The sequence below is a fragment of the Meleagris gallopavo genome, chromosome 22, assembly GCF_000146605.3.
Source record: "Meleagris gallopavo isolate NT-WF06-2002-E0010 breed Aviagen turkey brand Nicholas breeding stock chromosome 22, Turkey_5.1, whole genome shotgun sequence".
Classification (NCBI taxonomy): Eukaryota; Metazoa; Chordata; class Aves; order Galliformes; family Phasianidae; genus Meleagris; species Meleagris gallopavo.
In genome coordinates this window covers 7,413,666-7,436,802 of record NC_015032.2, presented here as the reverse complement: position 1 = coordinate 7,436,802, position 23,137 = coordinate 7,413,666, and the positions used below count along the sequence as shown (strand labels likewise).

The window sequence follows — 23,137 nt, the reverse complement described above, 5'->3', positions numbered from 1 at the left end:
CATTAGCAGCACAGACTCAGCACAAGGTGCAGTAAAGCTGCCGTGATAGATGAGCTCTCTGAGAGGTCATTGCTAACTCTGAACTAAAGAGACTAAATAAATGGTTCCTGCATCTGCATCTGAAGTGTGCATAGTCACTGAGGGCCATCTCTATGCATTCTGGGAACTGAACCAGTGCCTTTCAAACATCTCTGATGTTAAAGAGCTGGGGTGTGTGGCTGGAGCCATGTCTTCCAGCCAGGGAGATTAGTGCTGTTTAGCAGGTTTATAAGTTCCCTTACTCAGTGACTGTCTTTTTTAACACATATGTATTGTGGGCTTATTCGTCATCTCCAGCTGCTGCCAAGGGGAAAAAAAAACAAAACAACAAAACATAAGAAAATGTTTCATAGGAGGTGTTGGGCTGTGGTCAGCCCAGTGAGGAGTGTGCGAGGGGTTTGTTACAGAGGCATGGCCAAGGTTGGTCTTCCAGTGAGGCTCCTTGCAAAACAAGGGAAGAAGAAGGTGAATGCTTCGGAGCTCATTTCTACCACGTAGGCTCCAGCCAGCTCCCCAGGGTCTTGGTTTGCAGCCTGGGCTCTCCTGGCTGCAGCCCAGTGTATGGATGGTGGGTAAGGACGAAGCATCGTGAGAGTGCAGCTGCACGTTTCATGGCATCTGCGTGTGGAGGTCTGCCTGTGGGGCTGGGAGCAGAGCCAGGACCTCCTGCCTCAGCCTCTCAGACTGAAGCAAATGTGCTGGAGCGTGGGTACTGCCCATGTTTCCCAAATTTTCTTGTCATTCCATATTTCATTAAAATGAGTTCATTTGTCCCGTGCCTCTGTCTAGCTGTTCACTGTACGCACACTTGCAGGTCTCAGTTCTTAAAAATACACGTAGGTGGAAAAAAACTCACTGCAGCCATTGGGAAGCGTGTCTGCACCTCTGCATTTTACCCAGAATGACTGCTCTGCTTGTGTCTAATGTTTAAAAAAAATACTTTTATTTTTAAATGCTGCTTTTGAATTAGAGGAGGGAGAGATGGGAGTGGCAGGCAAGCCTGGAGGGGAAATGAGTAATTGCACAGATAAAAGCTGGAACATGCTGTATTATCCATAAGTCTAATACAACAGAAAGCATTTGTCTTGGATGGGGATTGCCTTCTGCTAAGTGGAAGTTTTTTGGATGATGTCACTGATGTTAATGAATCACCGCTGTGGTTGAGCAGGATGAGATCCATCGCTGTGCTGCTGCAGTTTCTCACCGGGCACCAGGGGAGCCACTGCTTGTCCTGCACAGCCCTACCCACACTGCCCAGAGAGCAGGAGGGGCAGCTCACAGCAAACGTGCTAAAAGCCCGAGTTCACATTTCATGGGGGCCTTCCGCTCTCGCAAGCACAGGTACACTTGGAGGAGCAGACAGGTTGCACATGGCCCTGTGTCCCTCTGCAAGTCAGGGCTGTTGTTTATCCCTTCCCCACCAGCCCTGCATAGACATCTCTCTGTCCCTGCACCGTGCAGCTCTCTCGTGCTGGTTTGCTTTAGCGCCAGTTTCTTCTGCTACTCCTTCAGCTGCCTCATGTTTGTCTATAGAGCAGATTCAGCAGTGGCACGCTGATTTGTTCTATTCCTCATCTACTACATAAAAGTGAAGCAGTAAGGCAGGTGGAGAAGAAAGGACGTGGTGATACTGGAAGAGAAGTGTTCGCCCAGGTGAAAATAAAAAAAAAAGTAGTTTAAATGTTTTAGAAGCCTTTATTTCCAGAACGTTTGGAGAACAAACCCATGCCTTGTTCCTCTCCCCTGCAGGCTGCAATGTGACTGCCAGCACAACACCTGCGGCGGGTCCTGTGATCGCTGCTGCCCTGGCTTCAACCAGTTCCCGTGGAAACCTGCCACTGCCGACAGTGCCAACGAATGCCAGCGTAAGTCAGGCTTGGGTTTGGCCGCCTTCTTGCCAGCTGTTTCACAGAGCACAGGCTGACCACACTTGATATTGCAGTGCAGTGAAGTCTTTCACCCAAGCGGCGTGCTGAGTGGTGCGCAGCGCTGGCTGACGTGCAGCTCGCTGGCACAGCTGCAGCACAGCTTACACGGTGGTTAATTTTGTTTAGTCGAGGCTCGCCCTCAGATCTGTACAGGGCTATGATTCTAATCACGTTTTGGTTCCTCCTGCTTGTCCAAGGGCTCACGCAGGCGAGTCCCATTGCTCAATTCTGTCCGCAAGATGAATTGCACTTGGGTCTGTTTACATACAGGACATCTTTATTTGTCCGGAGAAACCTTTGGTAAATGCCGACGCTGGAATTTGTGCCGCTGTGGGAGTGCAGAGCACAGAGCATAGCTGCACTGCACCATCTCACAGAAAGGCAGGGCAGCAGGGCAGGGCTGGGTCCTGCTGCTGTACAGATAGCACCCCCACCTTGTGCTGAAGCTCACAGGTGGGATAAAAGAAGCAAGAATGTTGCCCTCTAAACCAGACTACTGGAGGCCCCAAAGCAGGGTAATTTCTCGTCTCTACATGCCTGCACATACTTTTGTCCTGGTTTTGCGCCTGCTATGCTTTTTTCAGTTTTAAACACAGCCTTGTGGCAGAGCCCTTTCTTCTGTGCTTTTGGGCTCCAAAGCTTGGGCGATCTCCCAGATGCATTCAGGCAACCTTCCTCACTGAAACATAACCCATTTGGTATCAAACCCACCAGGAGGAGTTAATATCTTGAGATCCAGGACTCCCATAGGCTGGTGACTTAGCTAAAACCTGTGTTTTCAGCTTGCAATTGCAATGGCCATGCCTACGACTGCTACTACGACCCAGAGGTGGATCGTCACAAAGCCAGCAAAAGTCGTGAGGACAAGTATGAAGGAGGAGGTGTTTGCATTGACTGTCAGGTAGGACAATGCTGGAAAAGGCTGCTGCAGATCCTTGTGATTGTTTCTGCAGTCACACCTGGAGTTCAGCTTCACCGGCAGCTCTGTGCCCTCATCCTCTGTTATCATAATTAGGGTCTCTCCCTGGCAATTTGGTCTGTTTGCCATAGGTAAAAGGAGTATACTCTGGTAATAGGAAGAGCGCACCTGGGCAGTAACATTTTAGCTGTACCATCTTGCTGAAGAAAGCTCATCACTCCCATTCTCCTAGCCCAAAGCTGTCAGGATGTTTTACCAACTGAAGCAAGTAGAATGGGCTTGAGATCAGATAGGAACCTGGAACTCAAGCTGGAGTTATGCAAGGACACAGAGTTTACACAGGAAACGCTTTGCTTTCAAATCAGTGTATGGAATTTTGATTAGACTTAAGTCTTCTGTGTGCTCCCGAGTCGTTCCCTCTGGACCCTGTTAGGAAATCTGACAGATGAGCATGAACCCATTCCTGCAGGCAGGGGAACTCATGCCCCTCTCACCCTCTATCTTTCAGCATCACACCACTGGCGTTAATTGTGAGAGATGCATCCCAGGATACTACCGCTCCCCTGACCACCCGATCGACTCTCCATACATTTGCTATCGTGAGTGTGATTTCCTCTGCAGTTTATAAACACCCTCCTGTGCTTGGTGACCCTGGGATGCATGTCTGTGATCTCCAGGTAGCAGTGGGTTGTGTCTGTCCTGATGGGGAGCCCAGCTTGGTCTGGTGGCTGTCACTGGTGGTGTTCTACCCTGTATCCTTCCCCTGAGCCTTCCAATGCTACTGCTACCTCTCCAGGGGACCTGGGGACTCTTGCAAGAGCAAGTCAGGGTTGTGCTGCTTTCCTTGGGACTGCACAGTGTGACAGGGACAGTGGCAGCAATTCCTCTAAGACTCGTTTTGAAGAGGCAAAATCACACTTCTTATTTTTGGAGAGAATTTGAAGAATTTGTGGAGCCTCTTCTGGAAACTGCATTGTAGCAATGCCCCTTTTGTGTTTGTGATGAGGACTGCTGTCCCCTCTGTAGGCTGCAACTGCAAATCCGACTTCACCGATGGCACTTGTGAGGACCTCACTGGCCGCTGTTACTGCAAACCCAATTACACCGGGGAGCACTGCGATGCCTGCGCTGAGGGGTACCTGGATTTCCCCCACTGCTACCGTAAGTACAGAGAGAGAGGCCGTGTGGTGGCCAAGTCCAGGGCCTCTTAGACTCAGCAGGTATAGGATCGGTCAGGACCCTGTTTGGGGCTGCTCTCTATCCCATGCCACATTGGCACTCCTGTCCCAGGAGTGGTTCCCACAGATGTGAATGGGCCTGGGCTTGATGTGGGTTGAGACGGAACTAGAGGGTTTAATGTTTGATCTCCCACTTTCTGTTCAGGAGGGAAAAAGACATCATTCAGGAGCCTGGGTTAAGAGTGGCTGTAATTGATTTGTGGTGTGGTGTGGTGACCTGTGCAATGTCTCTTTCTCCAAACAGCTGTTCCAGCCTTTGCTTATAACGATACTGGAGAACAAGTGCTCCCTGCAGGACAGATAATAAGTAAGCACTGCAATTTTCCTTGTCTTTGGCAATCACCCTGCTATTATCATGCCCTCTAAAGCAAATTCAGGTCTTCAGTTTACAGAGCTTGTAGGTTGTAAGAGACAAGCCTGACACACAGTGGTTCTGAGAAAGGAGGCAGCTGAGGGGTAGGAGAAAGTGAGCTTTACGATCCCGTTATTGTAGATAGGGAAACTCAGAGCATAACTGTGTGTTTTCTTCTGAGGTTCAAACCATGAGAAAATGTCCTTTCTGGCCTCCCTATAAGCAGTACCCTAAGATCATGGAGGGGCTGTGGTTGAGCTTGAATTCAAGCTGTGCTCTCCCTGATCTCAGCCTTTGGGTTTTGATGCAGACTTGTCCTACCATGCACCCTGTGCGCTCTCTGTAGGCTGGAAGGCACAGTGGGTCTGTGCTGACAGCCCCTGTGCACAAAGCCATGAGCAGCACTGCTGCAAGTGTCTGGAAAGCGTGTGCAGACAGCTGCTCACTTCACGTTGCTTTCTCTGTTATTTGGAATTCTCAGCCATGCCCCCTCTATCTCCCTCCTGTCTGACAGTCACCCCTCTCAGCTGATCTCTTCCTTTGTCCTTTTTCTTCTCTTTTCCCACTGTGTCCTCCCCTGTCTCATGCTCCCCAGTGTGCTGCAGATAACCTTTTACTTCCTTCTGATACTCTAAACTCTGTAAGATACTGCCTGTATCTTACATGCAGGTTTTTCTTTCCTGAGCTGGAATTTCTCACTTCCCTTCTCATTTCCCTGCCTCCCCCTCCCTCTGCTTGCTGGACAAGTTTTGCACTTCCCTCCCTCAGCCCATCACCCATACTGCTGCTGAGTTGGACGAGGGCCCTAACAGGGAGAAGGGCTTGGATTCAGCAGGGAAAGAGCCAAAGCCCCACCCTTAGTAGCTGAAATCTGTGGTAATTTGTGCACAGCTCTTTGGCAGTGCTGCGCCAAATCAGCCCTGAGTGAGCTGTGCTGACAGCATTTGTCTGCTCTGTACATTGCCCTGCTGCCAGTCCAGCATCTTGCACACTGTGTGATGCTGAGATTTCCCAGCCATCCTGTGACCCCACGAGCCAGCCGTGCTGCTCACCTAAGCAGGCTTTAGTTAAAACATTTGCATCTGATACGAAGGTTGTTAGGGGAAAACCTTGTGAGCTGTTGTCTTGCATCCCCTTCTCTGTCCTTATGGACCTCTGCCGAGCAACAGAGATCAACTGATAGCCAATCTCATCTTTTGTCCTCTTCATGTTGCCTGTTGTGTCCCTCTGCAGACTGTGACTGCTATGCCGGTGGGACAGAAGGCAATGCCTGCCGCAAGGACCCTCGGGTGGGGATGTGCGTGTGCAAACCCAACTTCCAAGGGACACACTGTGACCAGTGCACTCCAGGCCACTATGGACCCCTCTGCCAGCGTGAGTGACTCAGGGTTGGCAGCCCCACACCTTCCCCTGCTCACCTTCCTGCCTCTTCCCACCCTCCACTCATCTCACTCTGCAGAAAGGAATTCTCCAGCCTCACTTCCAAGTGACAAATTCCCAGGACTTTTGCTGGTATTTTCCACCCAGCCGTGACCCTCTAGTGTCCTCGCAGCCCTGGGGGGCTGTTGAGAAATTCCATATGGATATGAGCTCTGGGCTGGGCATATTTGCTGTCAGCTCTGTCCCCTGTGGTTTCTCCAGTTTCCAGCCCAGAGGAAGCAGGAGTTTGGTTCTTAGGAGGGGAAAACACTAAGAAGCTGTTTATTAACTAGCGCCCTTTTTGCTTTCCAGCCTGCCAGTGCTCTGGCCCGGGTCAGTATGATGGCACTTGTGACAGTGAGACAGGACAGTGCCTGTGTCGAACAGGATTTGAAGGGCACTCGTGTGATCAGTGCGCTCCTGGCTACTTCAACTACCCCCTGTGCCAGTGTAAGTATCTGTGCTCCCCAGGGCTGGGTGGGTTCCATGAATGGACCGGTGTGCAGTGATACCCTAAGATGATCTCTGCCTTGCTTACAGATGCTTTACTGGAGAAAAGATGCCCAAAGATGAGCACAAGACAAGGGTAGCACAGTGACAGTCAGTGTGAGAACAGCAGTGTGCCTTTGCCAGCTGTAGGGTCGATGTTATAGCAAAGCCAGCGTCTTCTGGTAGGATTTTGGAGGAAGTCTAGAAAGTGGTTGTGTGGGCATTTTGGAGGACATGGAAAAATAGGCAGAGATCAACAGCTTGAATGCTTATGTGGCTGTTCAAGAGCCTCAGAAAAAGCCCTGTTGTGTCACAACCTTTGCTCCTGGAAATTGGAAGATATTTTCCCTCTGTTGCAGTGTGTGGCTGCAGTGCTGTTGGGACACTGCCAGGAGGCTGCGACTCCTCTGGGAGATGTTTCTGCAGGGCTGAATTCACAGGGCCACGGTGTGAGCAGTGCAGCTCTGGGCACCACTCCTACCCCCACTGCTATGGTAAGGACCTGCGGCAGCAGCAAAGGGATGGGAATGGCCTCGAGTCAGGGCACTCTGTCTCCCCAAAACACCTGTCAGGGGAGCTGTTTGCTCCAACTGAAGGAGAACAAGCTGGAGCCGTGCTGGCAAGGCAGCTGAGGACCTTGTCTGGTGGTTTCCTAGTGAAAATGTGCAGCTGAATGCGGAACAGAGAAGCCCACCCAGCTCCCTGCTCAAAGTGCATCAGCAGTAAAAATTGCTGGAGTGTGCCTCAAGTTTGGGTTATTCACATAGGACATTTTAATGAGCATTAACACTCAGTTCCTGCTGGTCTGTCACGTTCCCCAAAACATGCCTTTCTCTGGAGAATGTTGATGCTTCTCAACATCACCCATGTGACTTCCAGTAAGAATTTGGCAGGCTTGTTCTGGAGGTCATGGATCATGCCAAAGCCTGGTGGAAGAGCAACTGTTATTAGTCACACTTCCTCATCACACCCCAGCTGTGACCGAAAGTCCCAGCTTACACCTTCTTGTCTCTCTTCAGTTCATGGGTCTCCAACCTTTTGGCTTGTCTGGGCTGCACTGGGTGAACAGTAATTGCGTGGTACCATATATAAAACATATAACATAGTTAATGTATATAAGAAGCAATTTTTTTTATATATTTTTTTTTTAATTTAAAAAAAGAGGGCAACAAAAACATTAAACTGATGGGTTGGACGCATGTTTTTGTGCATTAACTTGCTAAAGGTGCATTGAATAGGCTGTAAAAAACATTCACCACCTCTCGGGGTCATTTTCCTGGTATGGCTTTGACTCTAGATGAAGGTATTCCCCATCTCTCTGCGGAATTAAGAAATGAATTCATTTTTTATATAAATAACTAATCCCTGTGGGACTGACTGACAGTTCAGACCAGCAGTGCTTGGCCATGGTTCAGGTGTTTCATCAGAGTCCTGTTCTTCCAGCTTGCTCCTGCGACTCCCGGGGTGCTGTGGACAACAACTGCAGCCCAGCTGGCCAGTGCCGATGCCATGTGAATTTTGCAGGGCACACCTGCAACCAGTGTGCCCTGGGCTTCTACGGGTACCCCAGCTGCACACGTGAGTAACCACTGTTGTGAGAGGATCTTAGGGGAGGAAAGGGAATAGCTGCTGTTACTGGCTTAGTAATGGTTTCCCTTTCTGAAATGCAGCTCCAAGGGTTATATATGAATATAACCGGCTCTTGCAGCAGGAAGCAATTCTCTTGTTCACCTGGCTATCTCATCCGATAGGCATGCTATGTAATGAGGAAACATCTCTAAGGAATGCTTCCCCAGAGGCTGTGCAGTTTTGTCTCTCCAAGCTCGTTGTCACTAACAGCAGGAGCTCGGGTCTGTCTGGTTGGTTGGAAATAAAATTCAGTCTGGATATATGGCCTCTGAAACAGACCTACAGATAATGAATAGGTTCAGACTCCCTCTCCGAAAGAGCAGAATTTGGGGTTTCATGTCAGCCCCAAATTCAAGGAGAGAGCTTTCCAGTGACTTCCCTGGGCACTGCATCACTCCTGCTGGTGCCAGGGCTGAGTTCTGGTTACTCTGAATGGCCCTCTCCAGCTCCGGGCAGCGTCCCCGTCTCCCTCCTGTTGGCAGCCTGACTGGAAGCCAGATGTATTCTTATGTCTCCCAGCAAGAATTTACTGCTCATTAAAAAATAATCTGTGATACCATTTCCCTGAAGCTACAAAAGAGCATCGTCACCCTCTTGCACCATACTAAATGTAGATGCCTGAGCTGCAGCCAGCTGGCAGAGCACTCCTTGCAACTGCTGATGCCGGCATTATGCCTTTGAAGAGGCTGAAGGCATGGCTGAAATGGTCTCATAGGAATTCAGTAGTCTTCTTTTTTTTTTCTCTTCTAAAGCGGTATCCAGATTGCAGGGAAGTAGAGGAATCATGGCAGGGAAAGAAGACGAAAACCTGGCTTTTAAAAAAATCTGTTGTTTAATTAACAGTGCTTTGCTGTACCCATGTCCCCTTTGGCATCAGAACAGGGAATTGAGGAGTGTTGGTTGTGCCAGGAGGGCAGGGGCAGCTTGTTGACCTTTCATGTGATATGGCAGCAGGAGTGCTGTGTGGTTTGCAGGAGCAGGTTGTGCAGGAAGCACAGAGGCGTCACTCTGCCCTTGCCCCCAGCAGAGCCATGGCAGTGCATGGTCCTTTGCTGCCCACATGCATCATGGCTGAGTATTGTTCCTTGGGGCCTGGGTGCAAATGAGCTTTTGCAAATCTGTCGTTGCTTGCTGACCTTTTTGGAATGAGATCACACATTCCCCTTTTTCTTTAACCAAAACTTCTCCCCCCGCCACTGAAAAACACATAGGTGTACATGAATGGCTCTGATAAAAAATGTGAAAACATTGTTTTTCTTTTAAAAGTTTTTTTTTTTTTTTTTTAACTTTAGATGAAAGAATGAGTGCATTTGTTATTTATAACCTGTTTTTGACTACTTCAGTGATGGTGAAGGTCAGGCAGACAAAAGAGGTTGCTGAAGGGAGGCCTTGAATGCAGAAGTCTTTGTGCCCTGCAAGCCCAGCAGTTCCTCTCTCCTCTTTTGCAGCCTGCCAGTGCTCCAGGGAGGGCTCTCTGCACAGCACGTGTGACCAGGAGACGGGGCAGTGCAGCTGCCGGCCCAAAGTGACGGGGCTGCGCTGTGACAGCTGTGTGCCGGGCGCCTATGGATTTCCACACTGTGAAGGTAATAGCTCCTTTCTCCTCCTGGGACAGGGACCCTGGGGTCATGGACATGGTGTGGTGCTGGTAAATGGGATGTCGTTCCCTAACGGCTATGTCAGCGAAGAAATGACTGCTTTGAGGAGCAATCAGGATGTGAGTTGTCTCTTTACAAATCCTTCCTTGTGCCTCTCTTTTCTAGTGGGCTCCTGTAACCCAGCTGGGTTAGTGACTGCAGATCCCTCGCTGGCCCCAGTGAGTATCATCAGATGAACCTGCCCAACCTCTGCAGGTCATTCTGTTTATTTATTTATTTTGCATGACCCCTCTTCTTCTCACTTGGGCCAAATCATTCCTGAAGTGCAGTTCTAGAAGCAGCCATTGCTCACTCTAGGGTAACAGGCACTATGTTCAGCCACTGTTACGTAAATTCTCACCTGCTCTTTTCTCCTCCATTTCTCCAGGGCTCCTGTGCATGTCGGGCATATGTTGAAGGCCCAGCTTGTGACAGATGCAAGCCCCTGTACTGGAACCTGACTCCAGATAACCCTTATGGCTGCACGAGTAAGGAAATGGCAAATGCACAACCCCAAAAAGTCCTTTCCACACTGTAATGATACAAGGTTCAAACTGAAGCCAGTGGGGGCCACCACTTTTGGATGGAAGTGATACCTCTCCTTCCTTCTTACCATGAGATATGTCAATGCTGGAGGTACCCGGGGCACCTCTTGGAGATGGGAAAGGCTAGAGCCCAGAGCATTTTGCTTGGGGTGGAACACAGAGCTCGTGCAATGAGTCCTCGGCTCTCCCTGAAGACCTTGCACACTTAGACTTTTATGGCCCAATGTGAAGAAAACTGTCAGATGTCTTTGACAGTTGTATCTGTAATGATAACTGTCCAAAATGAAAAGTGAACCCTTGTGCATTGCTACTCTCTACTTGACCAGCTTTCAGGTCCTATTATCCCAGGCAGCGTCCTCTGGTATGGTGGGTAATGATCACCCATCAGGCATCTTCTTAGGTGCTGAATGCTCTTTCTTGTTCATCTTCCCCTCTCCAGGCTGCAAGTGTGAGACCAAGGGCACCATCAGCGGAATTGCAGAGTGTCAGCAGGTGGGTTTGCTCTTCTCTGCCTCCAGGCACATCTGAAACTGTGCTGTCTTGGGTGTGTTTCAGCTCTCTTTCCCAGCAGCTGCTGGAGACTCCCATCCTGACGCTGAACTCTCAAAGGTCACACCACAATCTGTGCTTGCATGACAATGTGGGATTAAGACCTGTCATAAATTAGGCACCTAAATATTTCTGGGTCTGGCCCAGGATGCTTGGATTTTTGTTTGCCTGAATTTTCGGGCAGTTGCACTTATCTGGCCCTTATCTGGCCCACCCACACACAGGAAGCATGAAACTCACAATGTTCCTCCAGCACCTCTGACTAGAACCCACATAGCTGAGTAATGGCTCGGCCATGAGGAGCAATGAGAGGGAATCAGCTCCCATCCCTGCTCTCTCCTAGGGCAATGGGCAGTGTTTCTGCAAACCAAACACCTGTGGCCAGTTCTGCTCAGCGTGCAAAGATGGCTACTTCAGTATGGAGAACGCAAATTACTTTGGCTGCCAAGGTGAGTTCCCTTCTCACATGTCAGGTGAAGGAGGGGGGCACACGGGCTGAACCTGGAGCAAGTGTCTGCATACCTCAACTGATTGGTGGCCTTGGAGAGAAAGAGCAGATGTCCCACCCCTTTCTTTTCAGCATACTGTGACCTAGAACATGTGCTGGATCTTACTGGGTATCTGGAAACCCAAAATCATGCTTTTACCACTGGTGGACAAAGGTCCTTAAGGCTGAGGGACGCAAGCCTGGTGGTCGTGTCCTCGCCGCTGTCCCCCTTCCTCCTGTTGGGAGCAGGTGGACACGGACACGTGGGGTTGGCTGCTCTCCATCATGACCATGGGAAGAGGAGAAGGAGGAGATCCGGCCGCCGTCGGCTGGCCCACACAGTCCCGGAAGGGTTGGGAAGAGGGAACAAGGCCGCTGTGGTGCCGGTGCCTGGCTGTGAGGGCTGAGGGCTTGCAGACCTTGTTTCTCCCGCAGCCGTTGGATATCTGCAAATAGCTCAGCGCTGAGGTGGAAGAGGAGCTGATCCAAGCGGGGCTGAGGCCAATATGAAAACGGATACAATGGAATAAAAATAGTGGCCCCGGCCTCCCCACCCGCTGGGGTGCGCCTTTGATTAGGGACCAGGAGCTCGTTAGCGTGGCGGGAATGTAAACAGGCGCTTCCTGCCCACAGGCTGCCGCTGCGATGTCGGTGGGTCACTGGGGCCGTCCTGCGAGGAGCGGAGCGGAGCCTGCCGCTGCCGGCAGAACACGCGTGGGCCCACCTGCACTCAGTAAGCTGCACCTCGGGACCTTGCATCGTGCCCATCCCTTGGGGCTGGTGTGTCCTGCATGGGGACCCGGTCATCTGGATGGCAGCCACGTGTTGGCTGAGGTGTCCTCCTGCCTGCAGTGAAGGCGTGAAGCGTCTGAAACTAGCAGCTCAAAAGGCGAAAGGGGCTGGGGGGGGAGCAGCTAGGTGAGTACAGAGCCTTTCCCTCCGCGTAAAAGTAACGGTATTCCTTCTCTTCCCCAGACCCGTGCGGGATCATTATTTCCCTGACCTTCACCACCTGAAATTTGAGCTGGAGGAAGGGACCACGCCAGCCGGCCGGGCTGTGCGCTTCGGCTACAACCCGCTGGAGTTTGAGGGCTTCAGTTGGCGGGGATATGCACAGATGTCCTCCATCCAGGTACACTGGTCCCAGCCCAGCTCTCCCTGGGGAGGACGCGGCCAGCAGAAAGCTGACGTGTTTTTGGCACACATCTGTTACCCCAAGCGCCTCTCAGAGCCACGTGGCAGCCAACATAAACAGCACAGTGTATATATAGCCTGTTTGTGGAGATATTTCCTGTAGTTCTGGGGGCGGCACAGACTGATGAGGGGAAAGATCCTAAACTGGGAGTCCCCTGATATCCTAATCTGGTTAGACAGAGGTGGTCGCTTGGTGATTGCTTACATGGATATCTATAAACACTGTCTCGGGGTTTCCTTGTGGCTATTTCCTCTGACTCTGCTCTTTCTTGCAACTTTCCGCATAACCTTCTCACACTTTTCCAAAAATAAAGCAGGTTCTTTGCTGCCATATTCAGCTTAGACCTCAGCTTCGGCTCTTGCTGACAGACGGTTTGCCATAAATATGATTTACACTAACCTGGAATTGTCTAAGCCCCTGAGATTAAGCTGTTTCATCTCTTGACTCTCTTATTTCTCATCGGATTCTTCTGCATGGCACCTGCTGAAGTATCACCTGCGTCTGTGTTCGGGGACGGAGTGCAGGGCAGTCGTTCTCCTACAGTCTTGTCCCATTTAAGGTTCCTTATTTTGGTGTGTGTACTTTCAGTTTTCTGCACTTTGTTTCACACTTAAGTGAAATAACAGAGAGGCCAGAAGTATTAACTTTTTTCCATTGAATTTGTACTTAGGAGCTAGGCAGCAAACTACTGTAGGTTCCCTTGAGAAAACTCTAGCCTTAAAGTTTAAGGATGATGCTCATGCTCAAGCTCTTGGCTTTGTTTTGCATCCAGTGTTGGCACCAAGATAGAAATAGGCCTTGATAGAAGAGCAAGCTCATGGCTTTCTGCTGGCAGTTCTCTCCTGTAGTTTGCATTCTACAAGGTCTTTCCAGTTTGCTCTCCTGTGGGTGTATAACTGCAGTTCCCAGGAACACAACCTTCCTTAGGAGTCTCCCCAGGCATGCCCCTTGCTTTCCACCATAAGCAGAGGGGTATTCAAGCAGGTGTTTAGATCTCTTTAAAATGAGTAGGACCTAAAGCATCTGTTTAACTCAGGTCTTCCCAAGCAGTTTGCAGGTAGGCGGAGGACTGATGCACACTCAATGGCACATTTCCTTGCCACCGGTGGTTCTTAGTCTTGCAGTTTCCTGGGGATGAGGAATGAACTCCATTTGCAGCCTTCTCTGTTGGCATCTTATCAGAGATGTGGAAGCACAGGAGCAGTGGCTTCAGCATTTGCTACCTGCTAGCTGGTTATGTCACAAAGCCCAAGAGCATTATGTGGATAAGAAAAGCAAGGATTTCTTAAAACCTCTCCTCTGACTTAGCATGTGTACCAGACTAGCTGAACAACCCTGCTGTGCCAGAGAACCTTCCAGACGTGGTCAGAGGCTCCCGACTCATTTCCACTGTCAGCTTGCGTGCTCTGCAGGCAGCCCTGGAGGGGATGTCACTGTGAGGTGCCCGTGCTGGGGCTGTAGGGCCAGGGTGCTTGTCTTCTCCTTGCATTGTGGCATGTCGCTTTGGGAGCAGTGAGCCAAGCGGCTGTGCTTGGGCTGGTGGCTGTCAGCGGTGGAGGTAATTGAAGGTGTGCTCTGCTTCTCTCCCCTTTCTCTCTCCCACCAGCCCAAGGTAGTGGTGACTCTCAATGTGACCTCCCCCGACCTCTTCCGCCTCGTCTTCCGCTACGTCAGCCGGGGGTCCGCCAGTGTTGAAGGGAGGGTCTCGGTCGTTGAGGAAGGAAAGTTTAATATTTGTGGCAACTGTAAGTGCATTTTTCACTTCTAGACTAACTCAGAGCATCCCACGCTGCGACACTGCTCCTCTGCCCCTTCTCCTGTCTGAGGTGTGACTGTCCCAGGTGTGCCCATCCTGAGCGTGCCCATCCCAGCTGGCTGGCCAGTGCTGTGCCATGGGATGGTGGGGAGGGGGAAGAGAGGCAGGTAGGCAGGCAGGTAGGCAGGTGGGTGAGGCTCCCCTGCAGTGCAGGTGTGCGGCCAGGAGCTGGCCTCCCAGTGACATGTGCCCCATGTGCTTTTTTGCTTTTTGCAGAATAAAATCAGAGTCACTGTAAACGTGAAGGAGGCAGAGCTCTATCTGTTCCATGTCATCCTGAGGTATATTAATTCAGGAGGGGCCACTGTATATGGCAAAATTACAGCTTATCAGCCACGAAGGAGAGGTAAGGATCCCAGACTGCTCTGCTTTCCTGCACCATCGCCACCTCCTCCCCATTCCAGGCAACCTTCTTCATCATCCTTTCCAGAAGACACTTCCATATGGCTTTACCTGTTAGATCTGCCCTTCCAACTCAAAGGCTGATTTGAGCCTATAACCTCCTTTATTTAACACAGCATTACAAAGCTGGTCTCCAGTTCTGGGGCTACTCGTTGAGGACTGTTATCAGTCAGACTGTTGTTGGATAAGGCTGTTGGACAACTAGATACAGTCTCTCCAGCAAGGGGCAGAGTCATCACAGCGCCCCGGGCAGAACTGAGCCGAGTTTCCACAAAACCAGAATCTGCCAAGTGCTGGCAATGGGATCCAAACTTTGGCAGCTGGACATAGTCTTAGCAGCTACTCTAATGTGTGCAAGCTTGTCCTTGCTTTGTGCATCTCCTAAAACAGGCTGCTGGCATCACAGGCTTTGGAAGTGACTTGAAATTGCATGTTATACAGGCAATGCACTCCAGTAATTAGTTTCTTACCAAGACACAAGCTGCTGAAGAGGACGAAGAGCCACTAAAATGTGGCTGAACAAAATGTGAACTGACCTGGGCATCAGTTATTTTGGGAATCAGTGTGAGCAGAATTGTGTGGGTACAGACCTGAAGCCATGCAAGTACTCTAGGGCACAGCTGGCTGATTGATTTTGCCTCTCTGTCAAACGTACAGCCACATTATGCTGCTGTGCTTGCACAGTACAAGATTGCTGGCATCAGCAAATTAATTTATTTGTATGTGAAGTTCTGTCCTCTTTCTTGAGTTGACATAGAAGATGTTTTGCCTTTGATTTGATATACAAAGTTTGAAATGCCAAGATATTATTCTTTTTCTTTTTCTTTTTTTTGTAGGGGAAAAATAGCTGGTAATTTTAAGGCCAGCCATATTACACAGCAGAAAGCCAAGAGAAGCATGAATGAAGCTCATGCTTGAGGATCCCGCTGAAGGTCAGGAAGTATTTGAACTTTCCTGTCCAGCAGCAGAGCTTATTTGTGCCATGATGTGCTTCTCTCCTTGCTCAGAAGCAGTGTTTGATTTTTTTAATGTTGAAAGGCAAACTACCAGACTGCTACACCACCAAAGGGATCCAGGAGAGCAGCTTCTTTCATAGACCAGATTGGCCTGAGAAATGCTGGGCCACCTTCTGCCTGGGTGGAATGGGCAAGTGGTAAAAGACAAGCAGCCTGAAAAGAAGATAAAAGGTTGTATTTGACCATTTAATCTCTCTCTGCTTGAAGAAGATGAGCAAGATGTGGCTTGTGAAAAGGGAAGCCTTTTCCAAGCATATGGTCTACTGGCCAGTTCTTCCCACTCCACCTCCACAACCCATCTGAGTTTGAGTTGTGTAATCTCTCAAAGGAGTGCTCTCAAAGTTCAGCTCGTCAAGAAATCTGCCCCATGACCTATTCAGGGAAGTCTCTTCATTCCTCACATCCTCATCTTTGCTTCCCATTTGTGAAAGTGAGAGTTTGGCCCCAGCTGAAGCCAGGCTGTTGCAGAACTAGCACACACGAGAAGAGGTTGACTCATCCCAGCAGCAGCAAAAGCCCTTGCTTTAGCTTCTGACCCTCTGCAATTTGCCTTGATGTCCATGTACCATACCAAGACAGTCAGCGTGTGGCATTCTCCACTTCTTCACGTCATCTGCTCCCCATGCAACCATACTCAGTGAATCCCTCTTAACCATGTGCATAAAAATCCTCCTGAAACTGCTTCTAGGTGCTCTGCTGTTTTTTCGTCCAGAGTTAATGAATAGAATGGTTACAGAAATGTGTCAGCTGAGCCAAGGAGCTATTCAGCTGCACTCCTGTCAGTTAAAATCATTAACTAAATCTCAGTCTATGGCAGACAAGAAGGACAGGAGCACACATTGGGAGTCTGAGAGTTTATGAGAAGACGGTTAACTTGCCTGTGGACTTGGGATCAGAATATCCCTAAGGAAAAATGTATCTGAGCAATTCTTTTTGTCTGTCTCAGAATAAATTCTTCACATTAGTTCCTTCTCTAGCAGGAAGAATGCTATTTGGCATGGAATACTCTGCGCTTTGCAGTCCAGGGATGCAGAGCACACTGTGAGAGCTGTGGATTAGCGTTAAGGATTACAGTGATTTTAATATTTTTTTCCTGTTAAGCTACTGGTAGACTCAGAGCAGATGTCTCTATTAAGGGTCAGTGTGGGATTGTGGTGCATCTTCCAGCAGCACCAAGAGAGCAGCTGCCCAGGGCTCCCTGCTGCCCTACAGAGCTGCTCACCTGAGCGCAGCCTCTGATTTGCAGCCCCAGACTTTCTATCCCCTCCCCAGTGCCTTCACAGCCTCTTGTCCCTCCCGCTCCAGGTACAGAGCAGAGCAAGCAGATCGTCTTTGCTCCCAGCACGGAGCCAGCCTTTGTCACTGTCCCGCAGAACAGCTTTGGGGAGCCCTTCGTACTCAACCCCAACACTTGGTCTCTGATTGTCGAAGCAGAGGGTGTGCTGCTGGTAAGGACCAGCCCCTGTCTTCCATCTACCATGAGGAGCTTCAGCAGCTCTACGGGGACAAGTGTCCTACATGGAACTCACTCTCCTTTTTCTCTGCCTAGGACTATCTGGTCTTGCTACCCAGCTCATACTATGAAGCTCCAATACTGCAGTTAAAGGTCACAGATCCGTGTACATACCAGCCAGCCCCAGAACAAGCCACCCAGAAGTAAGAATCTCTGTATCTTTGTGCCATGTGGGACTCAGCTCTTCTTGGCCCGGAGTTAAGAAAAATATATAGTGTACATCTGATGGGGGTCTGGATGCAGTAAAACTGTTTTGTGGAGTGCTTGCCATGGTTGATAAATTCTGCTGAGCCTGCAGTGGCCTAAAAGTCCAATGCACAGGTCGCCTCATCCATGGCACAGTCAATCCTTGTTCTTGATCTAACACAGTAAGACCATAGCCATTTCCTATGCTAAGATACATTTCCAGTGCCGTATACGTCAGTCAGTAGTGCTGGAAAATGGCTTCAAGTTAGTGCTTGCTGGACTATTTAAAATGAATGGGCAGAGTCTGGTCAGTGCTTAGAGCGTCTCAGTGCATTTGCATGTGCTGCCCAGGACCCCTCTGTCCATGCTGGTAGGGAGGCTGGGTGGGTTCTGGACATCACCCATCCTCTCCATTATAGCAGCACTCCTCAGCATAAAGCACACTCCAAGGGGAGAAGTTTTTTGTTCTGACTGTTCTTGCTGGTCCTGTAACATGTGGACTTGCACCACAATTACTAGAGATGCTTCTTTGGGCAGGGCAGTCTTCTTGCGTGTCTTTGGCTCTTACAGCTGTTATGTAACAAAAGCTCTTTTCAAATTCTTACACTTTTAGTTGCCTCTTGTATAAATACCTGTCTCTGGATGGCTTCCCTGCTGTGGCAGGGGTGGATGCCGTGTGCAGGCTGGACAACAGGTTACCCAGAGGCTGTCCCACGGAGCAACTCACCCCTTCCCATCCCTGGATGGCAATGTGCAGTGGCAATGATGTGAGTAGCACTTTTGCTTCATCCCTTGCATGGTGGAGTCATCTCTGCACTGCCTGGTGCTTTGCATACCTGGGCAGGTTACCAGAAGGATGCTGCACCCAAGTGCACCTCAGTTGCTCCATCAGTGTTGAGGCTGCGTGCTTGCATGCCCTGTTGCTCAAGACCAAAAGCAGTGTCTTGCATGCAAACAGCTTACAAAGACTTGCATGGCACGTGGTAAGGGATGTCACATCCTCTCAGTCCCCTGCAGCCCTGGCTTGTACCCCTAGAGTGTTCTCTGAGAACCTACAGCATGCAAGTAACAGAGGTGAAGACACTGCAGACAGCTGAACACAAAGGCACAAACCTCAGGGTGTAAAGCTGGAACAAATCAGTCCATGCAAACAAGTAGCATGTGCTTCTGAGTATGGCTTGTTCTGCACCGATTCATTCAGCAGCAACTGCTGCACAGGGATGAGGGGAGATTGATTTGAGGATCAGAGCTGTGAACACCTTTTAATTCATGATCACTTGGAATGCCACAAATGAGTGCCATCGTGTGTCTTTTCCTGTGAGGGGTGCAAACAGCAGTGGGGTGCAAACTCCAGTGTTTGCTGCAGAGGATTTGTAACACAGGCATCACATGTACTTGCTGTGGGAGGTGGGACAGGACCCCCTCCTCCAGCTGCGTCTCTGTTTTCCAGGTGGAAGTCCAGTTGTCGCTACCTGTTGCCCAACCTGGAAAATACGTGTTGGTGGTGGAGTATGCCAATCCCAATGCTTTGCATCTGGTGGGTGTTGCCATCAGCTCACCGCACTTAGCCATGCAACAGGGCACGTTCACCTTCTACCCATGTGTCTACAGGTATGGTGAGCTCTGAGAGAGTAAGTTCAGTCCTCCTGTGACCTGGCTAGGACAGACTTCCTTGGTTGACCTTTTTCTGCCTTATGGCATAAGTAAAGCAATGCTGCAGTGTTGTATATCTAAGCTGCATGTGTCCAAACTCATTCTAACTGGATATGGATTTTACTGAGTGGCTGTCCCTGGGAACTGCATGGCATCCCTGGCACATTATTGTGCCAGCGTAGTCCTGTAATACCTCTGCCAAGTGGCCTATTGCTCCTATTTGCAACTGGGTACATTGGTAGGGGCCCTGATTTGGGGAATGGCCTACAGGCAGATTTATTGGAGCCACTGGTGAAGATCAAACCATGCCCCTTACTATAGAAATGTCTGACTTCAGGCTGCAAACTGTGCAGTGGGAAATGTCTGAGGTGTCCTTGGGAAACCTGCCAGAAAAGTCATCAAAAGATTTACAGCGATTTTGTCTAAATGTCTCCAGGACATATAGCTGGCAAGACAAGAAATGTGTCACGACCCTGCTCAAGGCTGGCCTCAAAATCTATTTTTGTCTCACAGTTTCCTTTGTCGAGGGGTTGCTGTGGATTCCCAGAGCAGATTGGCAACTTTTGAACTTACCTCAGAGGCTACGATTCGGTTCATCGCTGACCTGGCTGACTTCTTCCTGGTGAGGCTCCCTATGAGGGTTGCTGTTCACAGGTTGCAAGGAGAGGTGGGAGCAGTACCTGGCTGGCAGAAGGGCTTTCTGGCCCTGGTTGGGCTGGATGCTAGATCTCCATCTTATGTCATGTGCAGTCCAAGGTGGAGAGCGTGCTCAGCAGCATGTTTTGAAATAGATCACAGGACTTGGGTTTGGGAGAAGATGCTGACAGGAAGCTGCTCTTTGTAGGAGCTGTGCAGCAACATGACAGTACTTCTTCCCACTTTACCTGGAGACATTCATAGTTGCTTAGATGGAGATAGAAGTGGAGCTTCTAAACACCTTAGGGCTTGTACCGGGGAAGAAGAGGCAGGAAATAGGTGTGGCCTGCTGTGTGTTAGCCAGTGTCTGATGAGGGGATGTTTGGTGCTCTGATGGTGGACTCAGAAGCCACTGTAGGCTCCCAGAGGCTGATGTGTAACTGAAACTGCTCCTTTCCATGCGTGGCAGCACAAAGTGTACCTTGCTCCTGCTGAGCAGTTCACCATGGAGTTCGTCGAGCCGAAGGTGCATTGCATCAGTGTCCATGGCATGTTCTCATCCAATAGGTAAGAGTCTGAAGACCCTCAGGATTTTAGTGTGAATGTGGCTGTAACTCAAAAATGTTGCTTGCCCCATTTCCCTCAGCTTTGCAGCTTCTTAAGTTTTTGACCTAGCTAAAATAAATCAGTGGCATAGGAGGCTGAGGTGAAGCACCTTGTCCACATCCACTAAGCAGGCGGTGCTGGAACAAGGGCTGGAAGCCAGGTGGCTGGTCCTGTCCCTGGGCTCCACGCTGCTTCCTGTGGCAGGTACTGAGCTGTCACCATGAATAAGCTTGCTTTCTTGTCCTTGCTTGCATGCAGCAAGAGGTACTTGTTGCATTATTGACATATGTGTATAATATATGCACAGAAATAAGCCTTTGCAGGGTTTTTGTCCTTACTGCCTATGTCACAGAGCTGCAGGTCCCAGTAAGAAGCTCTCCCTCATCAGTCATGCTTCATCATCCGCCATGCATTACAGGTTGTGCTTTTCCTGCCAGGATCCCCAAAGCCTCTCTCTTTACAACCCCTTGTCTCCTTTTGCAGCAGCTCCTGCATTCCCTCAAGATTCCTCAAGCTTTCCCAGTCAGTCGTTTTGGAGGGGGCCCAGGCTCTGCCTCTTGCCCCTGATGTCCCCCTGGCTCAGGCTGTCCATGTGGCTCCAACTGGAGTCCCACTGGAGCCTGCACCTCGGCCTCCCACAGCAATGGACTCCACCACAGAGCTCATCCTCCTGCAGCCACCACAGGTAGCAGCATCAGCATCAGGGGTGGGCTGGATTTTTCCTTCTTTCTTCTGTAGCTTTAACAATTCAGCAATTAGTAGTTTTGGAATTTAACGAGGACTTTAACCTTGTCCCTGAAGCTGTAATTCCCATGGGCCCCTCTGTCTTACCTCCATTCTACCCTGCTTGGTTCTCTGGGCTCCCAGGAGCAGCTTTGCAGGTGGTACCATTAAGGGGGAAGAGTGGAGAGCTGGGAGGTGGATTCACCAAAAGTCTGACTGATATGAGACAGTTGGGTAATTGGGGCAGAAATCACAGATGTGGTTTTTTTGACTCTGTTCTTATGTTTGGGGCCAGGCTGCTGTTGTGTTTAACAGCCGGATTCAGAACTTGGGGCGCTACGCTTTTGTTCTGCACTACTACCAACCCAGCCATCCCACCTTCCCTGTGGAAGTGTTGATCAACGGTGGGCGCATCTGGCAAGGTGAGATGGGCAAGGTTCCAGGGAAAGCTGCTAGTGGGCAGAAGCCCTCAAAGAGGGGTCCCAGAAAGTTTTTCATGCCAAAAGTTAATGGTGAGTTCTCCAAGGATTGCAGATGTGAAGAAAGACTGACTCGTGTCTTTGAAACCAGAAGGGGGTGATGGGGATTCCAAGGTAAATGTGGGACCAATAGATCTGTTGTTTTTTCAGGTCAGACCAATGCTACTTTCTGTCCACATGGCTATGGGTGCCGGAGCCTGGTAGTTGCCGAGGACCAGATTGTCCTGGATGTTACTGACAATGATCTGATGGTGGTTGTTCGAGTGCCAGAAGGCAAACAGCTGTGGCTGGTGAGCATTCCTCTGGGCAGCTCCTGGGGCATACTGGACCAGGCTCCAGCCACATGGCTCCAGCAGTGCTGGTCTTTGGGGTCCTTGGGAATATCTATGGCTGTGTCAGCGTAAGAACATTTCCCATCATCACTCAGTTCTGAACCAGCTTAGAAAGGTGCAGTCTTCAGCATTAGTGTTGTAGAACTGATGGCAGGATCCACAGAAGCAGGACCAGTATATGACAGTTATCCTTCGCTGTGTGGTTTTGACACCAAAGCAAGGCAGAAACCTTGGGCAGCAGGGCTGCACTGACCAAAATCTGGGTAAATAGCTGAAAGGCAGCACAGGAACCCAGACGTCTTCATGTCTGGGAGTTTAAGATGACATCAGGTGCCTGCTTTGTGTTGAAGCACAGCCAGTGCTCCCCTCTTAGGGTATTCTGCCAGTGTGTTTGAGTCACTCCTCATGTGGAGCATTAGAGCAGAGGGAGCCTTATGGATAGATCAACCAGAGAGTTGGCCCTCACTCTTTTCAGTACTCAGATACCTTTGTATGTTATATTGTGTACCATGAGGGATGAGGTGATGAGAAATTAAAGGTGCAATTGGACTTCTGAGTGAGCTCCTTTTGGATTGCATCCATCAGCTCAGCTGAAGAGCCTGGCTCACCCATCTTGTCCTTTGCAGGATTACATCCTCGTGGTGCCAGAGGACAGCTACAACTCTCAGTACCTGCAGGAGGAACCCCTGGACAAGTCCTATGACTTCATCAGCAGCTGTGGCATTAACAGCTTCTATATCAAGTGAGGCACTTGGCTTTGGATGGGTGCTGTGCTGTATGGGGGCTGCACGCTCCTCAGGGAGCAAAAACATGTTCCCTTTATAGGGATTGTGGGGAGGTTACTGTTTAATACTTTCCTTATGTAGTGACCAAACCTGAGGGTGTTTGGGGATCTTTCCATCCCACCAATTTAGCACATATTGATAGAAGAAATCCTGCTGGATTTTGGGGTGGTGGGGAGGCTGCATGACGATTCCTCATGTCTTCCTCTGCAGTCCCAGCACATCGTCGAGGTTTTGCCGCGACTCCGCCATCTCACTGTCCCTCTTCTACAACAACGGGGCACAGCCCTGCCAGTGCCACGAGGCAGGGGCACGGGGCAGCCAGTGCGAGCCCTTTGGTGGGCAATGTCCCTGCAAGTCCAATGTCATCGGGCGAGAGTGCTCCCGCTGCGCCACTGGCTACTGGGGCTTCCCCAACTGCAGGCGTAAGTTGTCCTGTCTCCTGCCCTGCTTTGTGCAGCACTGGCTACTTGGCCTCTTTTGGGGCAAAGACAGAATTGGAAACAGTTTATTTTCTAGCCTTGAAACAGCTTCAGGAAAGCGGCCCAGCTCTCTGCAGAGCTGCTG

The 23,137-nt window shown here is 50.0% G+C and overlaps 1 protein-coding gene across 1 annotated transcript in view; it reads left to right on the top strand.

The window, feature by feature from the left end:
• The window catches only part of LAMA5 (laminin subunit alpha 5), a 79,628-nt gene that overhangs the window by 37,720 nt on the left and 18,771 nt on the right, over positions 1–23,137 (top strand). Inside the window, 28 exon segments of the mRNA XM_010722429.2 lie at positions 1,789–1,904; positions 2,750–2,868; positions 3,395–3,485; positions 3,913–4,047; positions 4,369–4,431; positions 5,710–5,850; positions 6,208–6,345; positions 6,744–6,878; positions 7,828–7,962; positions 9,462–9,599; positions 9,777–9,829; positions 10,039–10,138; positions 10,635–10,687; positions 11,088–11,193; positions 11,865–11,964; positions 12,207–12,363; positions 14,033–14,171; positions 16,966–17,108; positions 17,210–17,316; positions 17,973–18,126; positions 18,810–18,970; positions 19,526–19,634; positions 20,118–20,215; positions 20,738–20,939; positions 21,273–21,399; positions 21,607–21,746; positions 22,415–22,530; positions 22,784–22,995. Of these exon segments, the coding sequence (XP_010720731.1) occupies positions 1,789–1,904; positions 2,750–2,868; positions 3,395–3,485; positions 3,913–4,047; positions 4,369–4,431; positions 5,710–5,850; positions 6,208–6,345; positions 6,744–6,878; positions 7,828–7,962; positions 9,462–9,599; positions 9,777–9,829; positions 10,039–10,138; positions 10,635–10,687; positions 11,088–11,193; positions 11,865–11,964; positions 12,207–12,363; positions 14,033–14,171; positions 16,966–17,108; positions 17,210–17,316; positions 17,973–18,126; positions 18,810–18,970; positions 19,526–19,634; positions 20,118–20,215; positions 20,738–20,939; positions 21,273–21,399; positions 21,607–21,746; positions 22,415–22,530; positions 22,784–22,995 (3,488 nt within the window).